This window comes from Scophthalmus maximus, chromosome 19 (assembly GCF_022379125.1).
Source record: "Scophthalmus maximus strain ysfricsl-2021 chromosome 19, ASM2237912v1, whole genome shotgun sequence".
Lineage (NCBI taxonomy): Eukaryota > Metazoa > Chordata > Actinopteri > Pleuronectiformes > Scophthalmidae > Scophthalmus > Scophthalmus maximus.
Genome location: NC_061533.1, coordinates 19,321,015 through 19,338,625, shown reverse-complemented (window position 1 = coordinate 19,338,625; position 17,611 = coordinate 19,321,015). Strand labels below are relative to the sequence as shown.

Below are 17,611 nucleotides of genomic sequence, written 5' to 3'. Positions count from 1 at the left end.
GGCTTCAGACTTAATCTGCATTAAAAGAGCCTCTCCCTGGCAGAGCCTGTTCTCTGCTTTTGACTTGAATACTCAAATGCTTCACTTATTATAGCAGTGTTTATCATCCAACTCTTGCTATAAAACTGTAATTATGTACGGTTACAAGTTATTGGAAAGTTAATATTGTATTACAGGGAGATATCTACCTGGATGATACCTGCTTAACCAAATTATTAGTAAATCAATAATCCATTCAAGCGGTTAAGCCTTTAAGGGACAATAGGCAGGTAGACTGATACCAAACTGTACAGGGTACAATCAGATATGTCTCTGCAGAAGGTGTTTCTACTTTTTTATGGTTTAATTTTGAAGCAGTGAATGTTTTGAATATTTTAAATTTTCTTTTTCTGTGTTCTATTATTTGTCTCTCCTTCATCCATATCCCTCTGAAACAGGCATGGACAGCAGTTTAGTGAATGAACTCTATATATTATATGATTGATAAAAGTTTTCTTACTTAAATGTGATGTGAGGATCTGATGAGAGACGTTCTGTTTGTTCCACAGGCAATGAGACTCAATCAAGCAGATCTTTGATATCGGAGTTCATTCGACCACTCCAGATCAGTGGAGATAAGCCTGAGCTCCTCTCTGTCAAGCCAACATTCCTCACTCGCAGTCGAGTCAGCATCCCAGCACGGGCTTTCATCTCGGAGGTATCCGATAATGTCTGTTTGCATGCCATATGGCTGCTGTTTTATTGCAACTTTCTTTAAGCTTCACAAGGCAGTCTATCTACACATCCTAAATGACAACACGGGGCTGCAGTAGAGAAGAATCCCTAATATTTCAGTGTTTTTTTCTGCCGTTTACCCAATTAGAGTCCTTTTGTTAGGTATGTCCACCATCACCAAGTGACAAAACCAGACATAAGAGTGCCTCCTAAACAGCATTAAGTAAGCTCAGCTCACCAGTGGTACATATGTTACCTGTCTTGTACCTTTTTTGCTCTTTTGTACAGACAGCTCTTTTAACAATTTTGGGGAAAATGCTGCTTCGTTTTAATCTAAGTAATATAATTCACGTTAAATTTATATGTAATAGAAAATCTATGCTACATTGATGCATGAGGCTACCCGTATTACTCATTCAGGCAGACTAGTTGGAATAAATATACATCACTTTTGTTTTGAAAAATAGAAATAGTTAGCTCGGCGTGGTACTAAATGACTTTTGCACTTTGGCTCTGAACATCTTTGAATTTTTATACAAAATGTTGATGCCGAATTATTCTATCCAATTTGTCTTCGGAAAAATGTGAACGATAAAAACATCTGATGTTGGAAATAGGATTATTTTTACCTATTTTTTTTCCTTATCTAGATGGACAAAGAGCTGAGCTCTACCACCAGGTCAAAACCTAGATTCACAGGGAAGGTTCGTCTGTGTATTGCTCGGTACAGGTACGCCTACACAACCCACTATTACCGATCCACCTATATTTAAAGTTTATTTAGTTTCATTTGGAACACTGAAAATAGACAAAATCATAACATGTTAACATTGTTTTGAAGCAGGGGTGGAGAACTTTTTACCAATCAAGGGCCTTTTTAAAATTTGTACAACATCCCTTTGAGGCCTATACTTAGTGACACCATTTCACACTAACCTTTCTCATGCAATGGCTGGAACTTCTTTTTGGTGAAGGATCTGATGTGGTGAAGATGTTGCTAATCGCAGCTGCTTTTATCCAAAACAACTGGCTCAAACAAATCCTCACATTTATTAGTGCCATGCATGGCTTTTCCCGTACAGTTTGTCCATTTTGCCTGGAAAGTGTGACATTCAGCATCTACTTTTATTTTGCTGATTGTCAGTGATGACAAGAAACTGTCAAGTGACTGCTACTTATGCATTGTGTTCACCCTGACCTTGATCTGAAGGGCCCTGAAGGACATTTATTTATGGACATATTTATGATTTGCCTCGAGGGCCTGCTGAATTAAAGCCTAAAGCAGATTTGATTGTACATTATTTTTCTTTTTGTTGCATTGGTTTCTGTGTATTGTCAAGGTAAATGTCAACAGGAGCTTTGTGTTAACATTTCAAAACCTCCTAGGCCAAAGTGATGCTAAAACCATCCTAAGAGAGGGGGATAATTATGAGAGGTGGCCCAAAAAACTGGCTTTTTATTGTGCTGGACAAACTTCTGAGATTATTTGCTTTCTCTCACAGAGCTTCTGCAGTGTAAAGATGATTCAGTGTTTCTGTCTGAAGAAAATGGTCTGTCAGCACAAAAAATAATTGGAATCCTCATAGCACAAGAATGTGAAACCGAGCCAGAGCTTTCAACCCAATCTGTCTTCAGCTCTTGTCATATTTCTTAAAAATTCATGAGGATAAAACTTCATACCTTTTAAAGCAGCACTTAGCAAATCACTTTCCTTGACATACATGTTAGGGAATATGTGTTTGACATAAAAATCCTCAAGTGCATAAATTGTACAATTGTAAACAAAAACTGTATTGAATATAATGCTTTGTAAGTAAAATTATTCATTTATGTTTTTGCTATAGTTATAATCCTTATGATGGGCCTAACGAGCATCCTGAGGCAGAGCTCCCCCTGGTGGCAGGAAAGTACCTCTACGTTTACGGGACAATGGATGAGGATGGCTTCTATGAAGGTCTGACCTGACTTGGTTATTGATTGTTGTTTTTCCCCTTAGTATCACCACAATACCAATTATGCTTTGCCTGTTTCTCAGGAGAGCTGCTGGATGGACAGCGGGGACTCGTCCCATCCAATTTTGTGGATTTTGTCCAAGATGAGGAGACATCTTCTGGGCAGCCCAGGGACACAGTGGCTAAACAACCTGGCTACCTCAACCACAGTAGCCTGGGGCCTCAGAGACTGGGGGTTGGCACAGGAACACGAACAGGAACAAGCATAAGTAGCTTGCTGTCTGACAGTAAACTAGACTGTCTAAGTACCAGCAGCGTGGGCATTGACCTCCTGGGTTCTTCCAGCAATGGAACAGGAATGTTGGATGTCAGTATTGACGAAATTGGTGAAGACATTGTGCCTTATCCCCGCCGCATCAACCTGATTAAACAACTGGCCAAGAGTGTTATTATTGGTTGGGATCCTCCTGTGGTCCCGCCAGGCTGGGGTCCCATCAGTGGCTACAATGTCTTGGTGGATAAGGAGGTACGCATGAGTGTCCCCTATGGGGGCAGGACAAAGTCTCTTATTGAAAAACTCAATCTAGTGACCAACACCTACCGTATCTCAGTGCAGAGCATCACAGACCGGGGTCCGTCGGATGAGCTCCGGTGCACTATGCTAGTAGGAAAGGATGTAGTGGTGGCACCGTACTACCTGCGGGTGGACAGCATCACACAGGTCTCAGCTGAGCTCTCTTGGATGCCCAGCAACAGCAACTACAGTCACACCATCTTCCTCAATGGTGCAGAGTACGACATGGTAAAGGCAGGAGGCTACAAGTACAAGTTCTTCAACCTGAAGTCCATGACAGTTTATAAGGTGAAAGTTGTGGCGCAGCCTCATCAGGTGCCTTGGCAGCTTCCAATGGATCAAAGGGAGAAGAGGGAAATCTCTGTGGAGTTCTGCACTCAGCCTGCAGGTCAGCCTTCAAAATATTACTCACACTTGCACTTATACGCTTCATCTGCATTTTTTTTACTTTGTGGTGTTTGGTTGTATAACAACAGCAGGACGTACGTTTATGGCACTGTTGGTCTATTGGTAGGTTCGCTCACTGGGTTTGTTTCATCACTTTGGCTCAGGCTGAAATATTGCCATTATAATTGGTACAAATATGAATGAGCCCCTGACTCTTCCTCTGGCGTCACAGTGAAATTGATATCTGTGGTTTAGGGTGAATCATCTCAGCTGCTGGATGGATAACCATAAAATTTGGTGCAGACATTATTGTTGCTTAAACAAGCATTTTTTTTGTTGATTAAACTTGCATTAAATTGTGTTTTGGCCACTTGGGGGCAGTATAAAGTTAAGATTGACTACAATATTTCCTTATCTACTCATCCAACAGGCACAAAGCAACTTTAGCATTCATTTGGAGGAATGGTATAAGTCACATGGCAAATGTATAAACATTCACTCCTCCCACTCCTGAGAAATGCTTTGCTATATTTACTTGCTAGTCTGTCTCTACTGTTTGGTTCCGAGAAAGTAGCTCTCTGCTGTGGCTGGAAACAAGTTTAAAGAGAACACTCGATCTGAGCCAAAGTAGTGTCTGCAAATTTAGTCAGTATGCAAGTTTTGTATAAGATGTATTTATTACAAAGTTTTAACATCTCATGCTCTCTTGATTACCCCAATCTGATCTCCATTATTGTAGTCTAATATTCAGTTCTGTTTGAGGGGTCATCTGATATTCCTTGATTAAAAACCAACTGATAATTTACATCCAACACAGCAATCTGTTTATTTACTCAGCCACACACTTCCAGCATGTTACTTTTACAAACCTGACGAACATATCTGCCCTTTTAGTTTGTCCCCGGCCACTTTTAGATTTCCCTCGAGGATTTATGTGTGTACTACTGTAATAAGATAAGACACGTGCATTGTAGAAAAGCAAATAAAGAAAAGTGCAATGATTTTCTCATTTTCTTTGCAAAGTATTTGCTGAGCTACATAACACTCGATGCTTTGCCGTTGCCAGTGTTAACTTGGGTCTCACAGATTTGGTTTTCTTGCTACTGGAAATCTTTTAAAGTGAGAACGTGAAGTGAGAACAGGCAGCTACATGTATGGCACCGTTTAGTGTGTACGTCATAGTATAGATATGGTGTTGTGGGTGCAGCAGAAACACAGGCGAGGACAGAGAGAGAATGATGCAGACATTTTCTGTTGGCAGCTGACAAGCTAACATGCCATGAGTTCATTAAATGATCTATATATTGAACATGTTAATCAGAGGCATCTGAACAAGTCCCAGTATTGGGGGTTGACAACTCAATAAGGCGGACAGTGTCTACATTAGGCTTTCACACTCAGCGTGTGCTCTTCAAAAATGCAACTTCATTAGTTGTCTTCCAAAATTTTATTAAGATTGTATTAATGTAGATGCTCTGACCCACACACAGCTGCACATCGCAGTTCGGCGATACTGCTGACTGCGTCTGCTCACACTCTCTCTCACTGTGTGACTGCAGGGGAGCGACGGCAATGCACAGATGGCTATGTTGTTTAGTATGTAGCCAACACTGACAGATTGTGGAAATAGCAAACTGTGGGTTTTTTTTATGTTCCATAGAATATTGTCAGTGAGATGCTGGCAACAGGATACTGCAGTACATACACTGATATACAAATGTTGGCAAATGTGTTTTTTTCAGCCTTCTTCTTATATGCATATGAATGATTCTTTCACACTATGAACCTGCATACAGATAAATACCCAAAAATATCATCCTCCAAATTACAATATTTTTTATATAATGAATACTCCAGTCAACTCTGTCTGGCTCATTTTGTCACAGCAAATGTCAGCTGTTTATTTCAGCAGAATTGAAGATTCTATTTAAAATAATTTTTCAATAAAATTCTTGCTTACAAAACAAGGTTAAACTATATACAGTGCTTTAGATTGAGACATACTGTACAACACGACTCCCCTAGAGTGTAGATATCCTTTTTTTTCCATACCACTGGGAAATGGTTACCGGATGCAAGAGATCCATACTGTAGTGCTGAGGTCTGCACATTCATATTTGATCAGAATGGCAGAAATGGTTCAGCCACTGTTGAGTTGTTTTTCTTTTTTTTCTTCTCTCCTTTTCCAGTGAGTGTGTTGTGCTCCCCAGGGCCTCCTCTGCCTCCTCAAGAGGTGCAGGTCCAGTGTGGTCAGAGTCCCGGGTTCCTGCAGATAAGATGGAAGCCACCACCTCTGACATCTTCAGGAACCTCCAACGGGGCCAGTGTGATTGGCTATGCTGTGTGCACAAAGGGACAAAAGGTACCATATGCACTGATTTTAGAACAACTCATTTGTTTTGAGTCTAACAAAAGATAGTCTTTACCTTCCTCAGTTGTGAATTCTGTCAGTAGTGCTCTGTTGCCATCTCCTGGAGAAGTGATATAAGCCTCCAGGGCTGATGTTTTGTCAAAATTTAAAAGTGGTCAGTTTATCAAACTTCTACAAATCTGTTTTATCATAATCTGGAATAATCAGGTATTTCCAACATATAAGAGCTACACATAAATGTTGTTATGTTTTTATGATGGTGTGGGTATGGAGTAAGAGCTTTTGCATGCTAACTTTCTGAATTGCCCCTTGGTAACTTTGGACTGTGGTTCCTTTCTGAATGCAGATAGCAGAGGTCTTGTATCCCACAGCAGATTATGTGACCGTGGAGTTAAACAGGATTCAGTGTCTGGAGGCCAGGGAAGTCATTGTAAGGACGTTATCGACACAAGGAGAGTCCCAGGACTCGCCTGTGGCCATCATCCCACACAATCTCTTGGGCTCTCCACGCCTCTCCCACCGAGACACGGCAACCCCCCACCCTATGCCTCACCCGCAATCCCATCCTGTGCACTCACAGACCCATCCTCCTTACCCGTCAACCTATCCCCCGACTCACCCTCAGCCCCAGCCCCAGATGCAGCCTCTGTCTCGATCACAGCCCCAAACGCTGCCCCACTCACAGTCGCACTCGCAGCCTGTCTGTCATCCTCCTCCTCCTCCTCAACCCCAGCCTCATTTCCAGCTCCACCCCGTGTCCAAGTCCAAGCTGTTAGTAAGTGCCAGAGAGCCAGAAACCAAAGAGCATGAGGCGGGCCTGCGGCCAGTCCAGCCCTGGGAGCGCTCCCCGTCTCCGCTGCCCCCATCGCGGGGATCCAACCTAGAGCCGCCCCACTTCCAGCCACGGCGATCGCCGTCTCCTCAGAGGATCCTTCCGCAGCCTCAGGGAGTCCCCATCACCAACACCATCGCCAAGGCCATGGCCAGGGAAGCTGCTCAGAGAGTGTTTGCCGAGGGTAACCGGGTGTGTGGGGATTTCATTATTAATCAGTATTCATCTCAACATGTGACAGAATCTAGCATTGAGCCGGGAAAACACAGATTCCATCCATGTAATAATGTAATAATTTAATATTTACTTATTTGTGAAGAACAGCTTACTTTAGAATCCACTAACCCAGTTACCGTTTTCAAGGTAGATGTTTAAACCTTTTGAACATTTCTATGATACTATATTTTATAAATTATTTGTATCCTTTTTAAGATCTAAAAGTCAAACATTTCTCTCATCAGATTGAGAAAAGAAATATCTTTAGTGAAAGAAGTAACGCGTTGCATCCAGTCAACTCTGACGAGGAGGAGGATGGATACGACTCTCCTCACGCGAGGAGGAGAGGCGCCTCGGTGGATGAATTCCTCAGAGGCTCAGAGTTGGGCAGACAGGTACTACTACATTTTGGTAAAATAAAAATAAAATAATTCCATCACATTCTATGAAATGTGTATTTCTGCATCTGAATTGCAAGCAGTTTTATAGACTTTTATTTTCTATAATGTGTTTTTTCATTTTTATAAATACTTTAAAAGGGAAGTCAAAAAAGTATTTGTGTTAACAAATCATGTTGTAAACTGAAATTTCGCACATTGTATTCTTATATTTGAATTCACCAACACTCAACTTTGTAAGCACCACTGCTTCTTATACAAAAGGTGGCAATTGCCACATAATCAAGCAGCAAAGATGTCACCAAATTAGAGAGATAAGAATATAAAGTTATGAACTTGTTCATCTCTACCCTAACCCCCTTTCCCTCTCTCTTATTCTCCTCTAGCACCATCATCACCACTATAGCCACAGTGAGGAGTACCACACAGAGAGCAGCCGGGGTTCCGACCTGTCTGACATAATGGAGGAGGACGAGGAAGATCTCTACTCGGAGATGCAATTGGAGGAAGGCCGCAGGCGTAGTATCAACTCTCACAACACTCTTAAGGTACTCAACTGCACGCCTTCGGTCTGTGGTGGCGCCCAGGGGAAGATATATGGTGGGGAATACCAGGGGTTTAGAGAAGGAGGGAGGGACCAGCCACCTGCAGAGATACTTGTTCTCTCTCACAGGCTCTACAACCAGGCCCCTTGTGGCTTTGCCTGGCTGAGCACCCGCACATTATATTAGCTGAATCGGCCTCCCCGCACAATCTTGCTCCTTCACCTCGACCCTCCAGCACCGCTTTATTCATCTAGGGCTGAGCTCATGGAAATGGCTGTGTATATAACTGAACAGCATGAGAGAGGAGTAGCCTGCGAACTAAAATCTTTATATCTTACTACATACTGAACCAAGGGAGCATTAAGGAGCAAGGGAGTGTTTAAAGTCTAATGTTAGAATGTGAAATTGAATTGCAAATATTAACATACTGTACTGTATCAAAGATCATGGCATATCAAGGGTATATGGGAATCTCATTTAAGTGAGTACTTAAATGGAAATATTCACTTTTGTTTGTCTGTCATGTTGTAATGTTTAATTTTATTGTTGTCGATGTAGATGTTAACATTTGTTGGTACATGATCCTGATCTTCGGTCTGTCAGTGGGGATGATGTGTGGTAAATGAAGCAAATCTACCATGTTAGAGTGAGAGCTACTGTAGTGGCTAATTGGTCCTCTGTGTTATTGTAGACTTGCAACCAGAGGTCATTACTATATCATTGCAAATCTGTTTGTCCAGTTGATCAGGTACAGTAATTTGGTGCTCACGGTCATTGGTGTATTAACTCTTTATACACCTATACAGCACCTTTTTGTCATTGCAATCTATTTGTAACATAATCCCTCCACTTCTGAAAAAATCTCACTATTATAAAATATGTATAGTATTGATAATGCTAAGGGAAGAGTTGAATATCCCCTTATTTTTCTTCTGTCATTTTTTTTGTTAGAGGAAAGTTCGGTATGTGTCACTACATTTTTAATTTTGCAAAATGAAGTTTGTCCTTAGTAGCAGATTCTTCAACCCACTTAACTCCATGTAGTAGTTTTGGCCTTTTTTATGGTTTATTTATTAATTTATGGTTTATTTATTCACTCCACAACATTGATGTTTTCATTTACCCCTAACCCATGGCACTAGCTAAGTCTGACACATACTTTTTGTTTTAATATTTCTGATTTCCCCACAAGCAAAATTCCCTTCTCCACAACCTCTGTGCCCATGCTCAGTTTATCAATATCACTCCATATTTTAACCGTTACAGATTCCTGTTCAGAGCATGCCATTTCCTCCTCAAGGAATGAGACTGCATGTCTAACTACATTGCCACAAATAACTAATTTTGTCTTTATTTTGTCTTCCCCCATTTGTTCTATTCACATTCTGTGTTGTTTCCTGCCTGTGCTTAAACCTTCGAAAAACGTTTCAACCCCCCCACAAAAATCTAAACTGAAACTTTTGAATTGAACTAACTGAACTGTGAAATTGTGGAACTTGGCCTCCTGGTCATGACCGAAGGCATATTACAAGCGTCAGGACTTAGCCGAGCAAAGAGACAGCTGGGACCTCCAGAGAGAGGTGGTGAAGCAGAAGTCGCTCCGCAGAAAGCGTCTCCACAGCATCCCTGAGGTGGCCGAGGAGGAATCGGACTGCATGGACAGCATGGGCCAACGCCTGTGCTTTGAAGAGGGTGGACGCCCGGGAACGCCGCACATTCAGCGGAGGATGTACCCACAGGACACCCACATGCACAACAATATCACCTCCAGCAAGACCTCCCGCCATCTGCAGCGCCAGCGCTCCTCCCCTCGCTTCACTGACAGCCGTTACTACTACAATGCAGACGAGCGCAGTCTAGGACGCCCCAACCGCCAGAACACCAAGAGCCCCGACAGTGGTTTAGACTGCGGCAGTGAGGAGGAAGGCTCTCTAGGCCGGGGTCATCGGGGGTACTATGCTCATGGTAGCCCACTGAGGGGATCCGTGCGCATCATTCACTGTGAGGGCCCGGTAGAAAGGCGAGCGCTGGCAATGGGCCGTAAAAGAACTCTGACCCGCCAGTGCAGCGTGGAGGAGGAGTTCGCTGACGTTCCAGTGACTGCAGTCAAGTTTGTACACAGGGGTGACTTTAGGAACAGGGAGCACTTTGGACCTGGTCGGGAGGCCGGGCCGCGAAACTGCTCCAGGGAAGGGGCCCTGAGCGAGGGCAGGCCGAACGAGCTGGACAGGGTCTATTACAGCCCCCACAGGGAGGCTAGGGCCCAGTCTTTGTCCAGGCTCAACCGGGACCAGCCGCTGGTGTGTGATTCACACTTTCTGCTGTACTTTCCATCCGCAAGCTGCAGCCATTCTGTTTTCTTAATGTTGTTTGTTTTTCCTTTACAATTATACTTCCTTTTATTTTATTTGGCTTTTTTTTTCATTTTATGACAAGTTATCACATGTTCATGGTTGGTCTGATTTGATGTTTTGGTTTGTGTGAGTCCTTTGCTCCTACTCAGAATGTCAGGTGGATTTTAAAGTTGTTTTTTTACCTAAAGGCCATTTAAATAAGTTTTGACTTCTCATGTCTTTGAGGGGAAAGGTGCAACTTGAAGGAAAGCCTCTGTGCAGTGTACTGTATGGGGACGAACTGCTTCCGTCTTTTCTGCCCTTGCCTTCTCTCTGCCAGCGGCTGGCTTCTTATGTTGCTCTCCCTGTCTCGCCGTCTAGAGCTGCAGCCGCAGCACTTCATCTTGTGCTTGGTGCTTGATCTCAGCACCTCCTGCCTCTCATTGCTTCACATACAAACTAAAGGCCAGATCAAGACTCTTGCAGCCTGCTGCGCTTCATCTAGCCGTCAACCCACACACATCATCTCTTGCTAGTCTCATTCACTCGTTTCAGCAAAAAGTTCTCATAATTTTCATCATCATTTGATATATTTAAATGTGTTGATTGTTGTAATTCAAAGCCCCGAGATGAAATTGTAATGGCTTTGCTCATCTAACCACATCTTTATCCATTTTCAATTACACTTGCCCTCTGCTCTTGCTCTCCTCATCCACTCTTTCTTTCTATTCCTTTGTCACCATCCTTCATCTGTCTTTTGGGCCATTGTTTGCTTCCTTTTCTCATCAAGGAGCTGACATGCACAGAGCAAAACCACCCAAGCAAATGGTCTTTAGCTAAACATCTGACCCTTCTAACCCCCCCATTTCTTGTTGTTATGTTGGGGTTTGATTTGCTTTACTTGTGTTGATGTTTTGTCAGATTTCTTTATTTTTGTATGGATTATTTTAATATTATTTTGCCTCCCTAAGGACAAATGGAAGCCACATCCTGTGCTCTTGTGGTTTTCAGTTGTTCAAACAGGGTTTTGAGACTCTTTTGAATAATTTCTAAGTGTTTACTTGTCTTATTGCACGTGGGGTGTTGTCCTAATCTCCGGTCTGTTTTTTTTTACTTTAAAGATAATTGGGAACTCACCATCACATGGAAACGCTGATCGTCTGGACCATTCGGGGAGGAGGCCGGTTCACATCGGTACCCCCCCTCAACGACGACCCATCCCATCCATTGGTTAGTGAGGTCACCATGTGAGGAGACGCCTCATCCCCACCTGCAGGGCTTCTGATGTTTGTGCTATTTATACCATGTGTTTCCCCTACCCATGTGAGCCGAACTGTACATCTCTCCCCAAGAGCTTAAGCGATCCACGTAGACCCTTGTGTGTGGGGTGTATGAGCAACCTGTAGCGGTCCATCCTCATGAGCTGGGTTTCACCAAATGTTCTCTTGCAGTTTTGCAGGAAGGTTATCACAGATACTCTCCTTATTGCTGTGTTTAGTGTGGGTTACCCTGTTTACATGACCGCCGAATTTGACCTCCCTGCAACAGTGAAAGCATTGCTGTTTTACACCCAGTGACTCCAGAGTGAAACCTGTTGCCTTGTACACCCCCCCCCCCCCCCCCCAACAAACACACACACACCTCAGGGCAACCTCATCACCCTACTGTCTCAGCATGAGTGAGTGGGCCATGGGGTGGAGCAGAGAGTGTGTGTGTGGGGAATCTCTGACCGTAACGTTGTGATTGGTGTCTTCTGTAGAGATCACCATGGACAGTAACAGTGAGGGGAGTGAGGGGAACCTCTCACCCGTCAAGGAGGATGTTTACTATGGCAGTGTAGCTCGGCGCAGGAAATGGCGATCTATGTCCTCAGAGGATCAATATGGTATGTGATGCAGCTTCTCTACCAAGATGTCAATTCACCTAACCAATGCCAGAAAAGGCGAGAAAAAAAAAAACATGCAGTGATATCACTATGGTCTTTGTTCTGTGCTGGACCGTTAACTGCTTTGTTTAGTCAAGCTTAGCTTAGCTGATTAAAGCTGATGGGGGAAGAAAAGACTGACCACTTTTTCCGTTGCTGGAGAATGAAAATCCTTTCCCTGTATGTACTCCTACTCCTTAAATCCCAAGAAACCCCAAACCACCCACTCTTCCCATTCAACTTCCATATCCTGGCCACTCTCCCACCCCATCTCACTTTTAGCCCCAACTCCTCTTCCTTCTCCTCTGCCACCTCTGCTTTTCCTTCTCCTCCCTCCTTTATGAGCCTGCAGGCCATTTCCTTTGCTCATTTTGCATGACCCGTTTACAATACAGTGAGAAGGAAAGACTTGAGATTCTTGCCTTGTTGGTATCATTCGGTTGCACATTCATTGACTCTGCTGCCATCAAAATCAAACATTGTCAAATCACATTCTACATCTTCCAAAAATAATATCTCTCTCATTGTAGCTGTTGCTATATCTCCGAACCATTATTCCGACTGACAATCTGCCATTGAAACATTAACATGGTGATCCATGAGAAGCATTGGGAGCTGATATCAGGTTCATCCCTTCCCCCGGTCACTGCCCCTGATATCTGCGTTACCAGGAACTACTGGGTACATTTGATGTGTCACCTCCCTCGGGAACCTGCCTCCTTTGCCTTTTTTTTGCTGCACATTGTTTCCACATGTGGCCTAAACACATGACACTACACCTGCATTTGATGTACGAATGCTCCCCACAACATGTCCGGTCCCAGCAAAGCATGCATGTCAACCAGCCTCTGTGAGATAAGGCAGTGAAACAGCAATGGACGGTAGTGCAGTGTTACTTGTGTCACAGTCATTGTGTTTCCCTTGCACCCCAAAAACTGCTTGACCTGTGTTTCCTGTCTGTGCCGTGGTGTGCTGTGCTCTGTGATGTTTGGTGACTGTCACGCCAGCAAGCAGAAATGTGTGAACGAAGAACGCTGCTCTGCTACGATTTTAATGAGCCTTTCTTGTAAAGCATCCGAACTCGGCAGGACTATCGTTTTTCAACGTGAGAGAGATTAAAACTCAAAGTACAATTATCCTATTTGATCTCTGGCTCTTTTTTCACACATGAATCTCATCGCCCTCTCCCCTGTCAGCTCTAACAAAGAGACATCTTCTGCTCTCATTGCCTCTACAGCCAGCGTGGCTGTATAAGGCTGGTAGTAGCAGCAGAGGCCTCCTCTATGTTTCAGACGGCTATGGCGGTCGCAGGCACGGGCGGGGACGGCGTTCCCTGGATTACTATGAGGAATCAGAGCCAGAGGAGATGACCCGTGTGTTTGTGGCTCTGTTTGACTATGACCCCATGTCCATGTCTCCCAACCCTGATGCTGCTGATGAGGAGCTGCCATTCAAGGAGGGCCAGATCATCAAGGTGGTGCCTTGATTCATTATGCCTTTAGAATTGAGCACAGTCATTTCTGCCAACCCTAGCTGTGGGTTTTATGGTATCTGTCCTTTGTTTCTGTCTGGGTGTCTTCCCTCTGACACTTTGTTGTTCCTTCAGGTGTTTGGGAATAAAGATACGGATGGCTTCTACAGGGCGCAGATTCGAGAACGAGTGGGGCTGATCCCCTGTAACATGGTGTCTGAGATCCAAACGGAGGATGACGACATGATGGACCAGCTCCTCAAACAGGGCTTCCTGCCTCTCAACACACCTGTTGAGAAGTTAGGTGAGACATCATTTTCCCCACGGTGCCCAGTCAGCTTTGTTTGTTTTTTTTTACTTAAACCTCCTTCCCTTTGTCTTTCTAGGCAACTACTTTATGTTCTACTTCATTGTCTTTCACTGACACTTCTCTCCTTTTCCTACTTAATTATATTTTTCTCTGCTTCCCTTTGAAGTGAACTGTGACCGTTTCAAAGATGGCCGCTCAATAAATCGCAGGTCCAGAAAATCCAAGAGAGGTCTGTGTCCAGTGACATTCTTCGATGCTTTATCTTTTCTGCTTCTTTCATTCCTCACCATCCGTACTGTGAACTTTGGACTAATTTCTCCTATATTCACTGCCACTAAGCTTCCACCTGCCAACCCCCGCCCCCCCCACATGGACATAGCACTTTGAGATTGCTTTTAGCATTGAAAAGTGCTCTATAAATTAAATGTATTATTATTATTATTATTATAGTTTACTTTGAAATCCAGATGGGTCACATATTGTAAAGACAGTTGGACTTGCAGGTCTGTCATATTTTGTCACTGGTCATCACATCCTTCAGTGAATTTTTTTTTGAAATCTTATTTTACCTGCACTGATGACTCTCGTGTGTCTGTTTTTATTACTTCTCCACTTCACAGAGAGGAACAGGCGGAGTGGCCGTCAACATCCAATGTCAACACGGAGAATGGTTGCTCTGTACGACTACGACCCCAGAGAGAGCTCCCCTAACGTTGATGTAGAGGTACTGTCCTCCTGTTACTACAGCTATCATGTCATGTGACCATTTCATAAAAGCAGCTGATGCACAGAACGTTTTCAGTGAGATAAAGATACTCTTCTGATTTGAAATATATGGTTTCCCATTTTGATCAATATTATTATTACTTATTAAAAAAAATTGCCAATAGTTTAAAGAAAATATTACTCTTATATAGATGTTAAATATAATGCTACAGCAACTACATAAAGACTGGAAAAATGGGGAAAACCGCTAGCTCTGTCCAGTTTACCTGGTTGATTACCAGTTCAAACCAAATCAATACAAACTGTGTAGGCTCTTTAAATTAACTGAATCAATAGGGTTAATATTGTGTTTTATTTGTATGCAACAGTCCGCTGTGGTGGTTTTGCTGCCATTTTGTCAGTGGCTTGTTGACAATTCACCACACGGGAGGTAACGCTGCTGTGAGAAACTTCCAATATCCACAACTTGGAATCACAACTCAGAGGCTGACATGAACAGATTTTCCCATGCATAATTACACACTAATTTATAACGTGTACATTGACATTACCTGGCAATCTCATGGTGAAGTCACGCCCCTGGTAAGTGACTGCACTCATCTAAGAAGTAGTCTGGCACTTAAACTGTAAAACCACCAACTGTCATTTTTATACTTTTGTCTTCATTTTTTGCATGGATAAAAAAATACAATGTGTGGATGAATCAGCTTTAGAGGAGCTGGTAGTTTTTAGTTTTTCTTACTTTTGGACAGAGCCAGGCTGTTTCCCCCTCCTTTGAGTATTTGCGCTAAGCTTATTGTTGCCTTGTTTTAGCCTTATCATTACCAGGCATATAAGAGAGTGCTATCTATCTTTCTTATGTGACCTTGACATGACACTCTCTAGCTATTCAGTGAGGGAGGTATGTACACAGGTATTTACCGTTAGCACTGTGTTAGTGAGAGGATTGAAAGTACTGTCCCATGCTGTTCTTTTGGCCCGCCCCTCCGGTTTCACTTACTCTCACCTTTCTATTGGCACTGCCACCGACACAGTATGAGGGCAACAGACTGAATGAGGAGGTGAGTGAGGGCGAGGAGGGTACGGTACTGTCTGCTCTGTGTGTGTTTCCTCTCCCATTTGTTGGAGTGCAAATCAGGAGGTGGGCTTGGGATGATGGGTCACGGCCCTCTGTCCCTTGTGGTCATGAACACAGCCCCTCATGCATTGCCTGAGCCAGCATCCCCCACCACGGTTTGGTCTTTTGTGTCGACCTGTCCCCTACATACTGTACAATGTACATATGCTGTGTTTGGTTTGTGTGCTCTGATGACTCCCACTGGAGAGATGTGCCCACTGTGTTGCAATCCTGTCTTCGCAGTTCCAACATTTGATGCATTATCACAGTCGCAACAGTTCATCTGCTGAGACTGAAATGACACTTGTTATTGTTTGAGATGCATCACATTGATTTGGAGAAGGAAGCACAGCATTTCAAACTCATCAAACCCCAGTAGAGTTGATGTCTTGAAAATTCTTTGGCTTAAACTTCCATGAACAAGAACTGAAGTACAACAGTCCAAACGTATCTCAAGGCGCTCTCTTCTTCTGCAGGCTGAACTGACGTTCTGCGCCGGTGACGTCGTCACAGTTTTTGGTGAAATAGATGAAGATGGCTTTTACTATGTAAGTACTGACCCACCACTATTTAGAGCACAATGCACCCTGTGAGCTGTACTACAGTATCTGCATCTTCACATCAAAACACATCTGTGCTTACTCAACCATTGGTTTGTGAAATGGGAGGATTTTGGGCATCCAAGGTCCTGGAAATATAAATATGTTCATTTTCTGCTAAAAGTCTGTTGAGTGCTCTGCTCATGGTTGAATCATGCTTCATATAACTCTGCTAATGCAGTCTTCAGATTCTGGGTCAAATGATTTGGCCAATAATATTTATGAATCTGACTGAACTGTGGTTTGTGGCCCCAGACTGGATTCTTCACCACAGCAATATCCTAAAGAATCCTAATCACTGATGAAAAAAAGTTATATCCGAGAAAACAGTGCAGAAGTACAAGGAAATAATGCCTGCTTTCTGTTCTTGCAAGTCAGGCTTATCAGACACACCAGTTAGAATGAATCCTTAAATCCTGTGACATTACTGTGAACATACTGTGTAAAATATGAATTATGATAAATGTATGTAAGCTCAGCAGCCAAACAGGGTTATATTAGGATTAGAACAGAACTTTCTCTACACAACACGAGAACAATGCTATGTCTTTATTTCTATGGTCTTTTACATGGATCATCAGCTGTGATGTGATGATGAAGAATTTTCACTTGGGACATTCAATTTTGCCTCAGCCTTTGTCACATAGAGTCCCCTCCAAAACTAATGTAACAACAAGGAAGGAACCTTCCTTTGTTCTTCTGTATTGAAGACATTTGGGTTTAAGATCAAAGAAGCAAATGAGACAATAGTTCAAATTTTAGTTAAAATAGCTGCGGGGGGGAAATGATTTTGGCACTTCCCTCCATTTCTCAGCACTGTTGCAGCATTTAATATGACATGTCTACGTGCCTATATAGTGAAATACAGCCGAGGGAGTTTCACTGCTCATGTGTCCTCCACAGGGTGAGCTCAATGGACACAAAGGTCTTGTTCCCTCCAACTTCCTAGAAGAAGTGCCTGACGACGTAGAGGTTTTTCTCACTGACTCACCGTCTCGATACCCCCAGGACAATCCAGCACGGATAAAGACCAAAAGGGTACATGCTCCTTCGCAGTACTAGCCCTCTGTCATCCATTTACTCGTTTCAGTTCCCTCTATCTCCTTCAGTTTTGTGTCTGTGCGTTTGTTTGTCACATTAAT

At 43.2% G+C, this 17,611-nt stretch overlaps 1 protein-coding gene across 22 annotated transcripts in view; it reads left to right on the top strand.

The window, feature by feature from the left end:
* Positions 1-17,611, top strand: part of rimbp2b (RIMS binding protein 2b) — an 89,798-nt gene that overhangs the window by 67,089 nt on the left and 5,098 nt on the right. For 7 of the 22 annotated variants that reach the window (XM_035639531.2, XM_035639524.2, XM_035639523.2 and 4 more), the window contains 18 exons: positions 549-697; positions 1,365-1,444; positions 2,559-2,668; positions 2,750-3,628; positions 5,817-5,989; positions 6,345-7,022; positions 7,292-7,441; positions 7,831-7,992; positions 9,510-10,289; positions 11,444-11,552; positions 12,082-12,207; positions 13,539-13,720; positions 13,853-14,021; positions 14,194-14,256; positions 14,648-14,751; positions 15,788-15,814; positions 16,347-16,418; positions 17,373-17,507. In XM_035639531.2, the coding sequence (XP_035495424.1) occupies positions 549-697; positions 1,365-1,444; positions 2,559-2,668; positions 2,750-3,628; positions 5,817-5,989; positions 6,345-7,022; positions 7,292-7,441; positions 7,831-7,992; positions 9,510-10,289; positions 11,444-11,552; positions 12,082-12,207; positions 13,539-13,720; positions 13,853-14,021; positions 14,194-14,256; positions 14,648-14,751; positions 15,788-15,814; positions 16,347-16,418; positions 17,373-17,507 (4,148 nt within the window). Of the gene's footprint in view, positions 1-548; positions 698-1,364; positions 1,445-2,558; positions 2,669-2,749; positions 3,629-5,816; positions 5,990-6,344; positions 7,023-7,291; positions 7,442-7,830; positions 7,993-9,509; positions 10,290-11,443; positions 11,553-12,081; positions 12,208-13,483; positions 13,721-13,852; positions 14,022-14,193; positions 14,257-14,647; positions 14,752-15,787; positions 15,815-16,346; positions 16,419-17,372; positions 17,508-17,611 lie in introns of those variants that run through there. The other 15 variants (XM_035639543.2, XM_035639546.2, XM_035639545.2 and 12 more) reach the window with 12 other exon arrangements.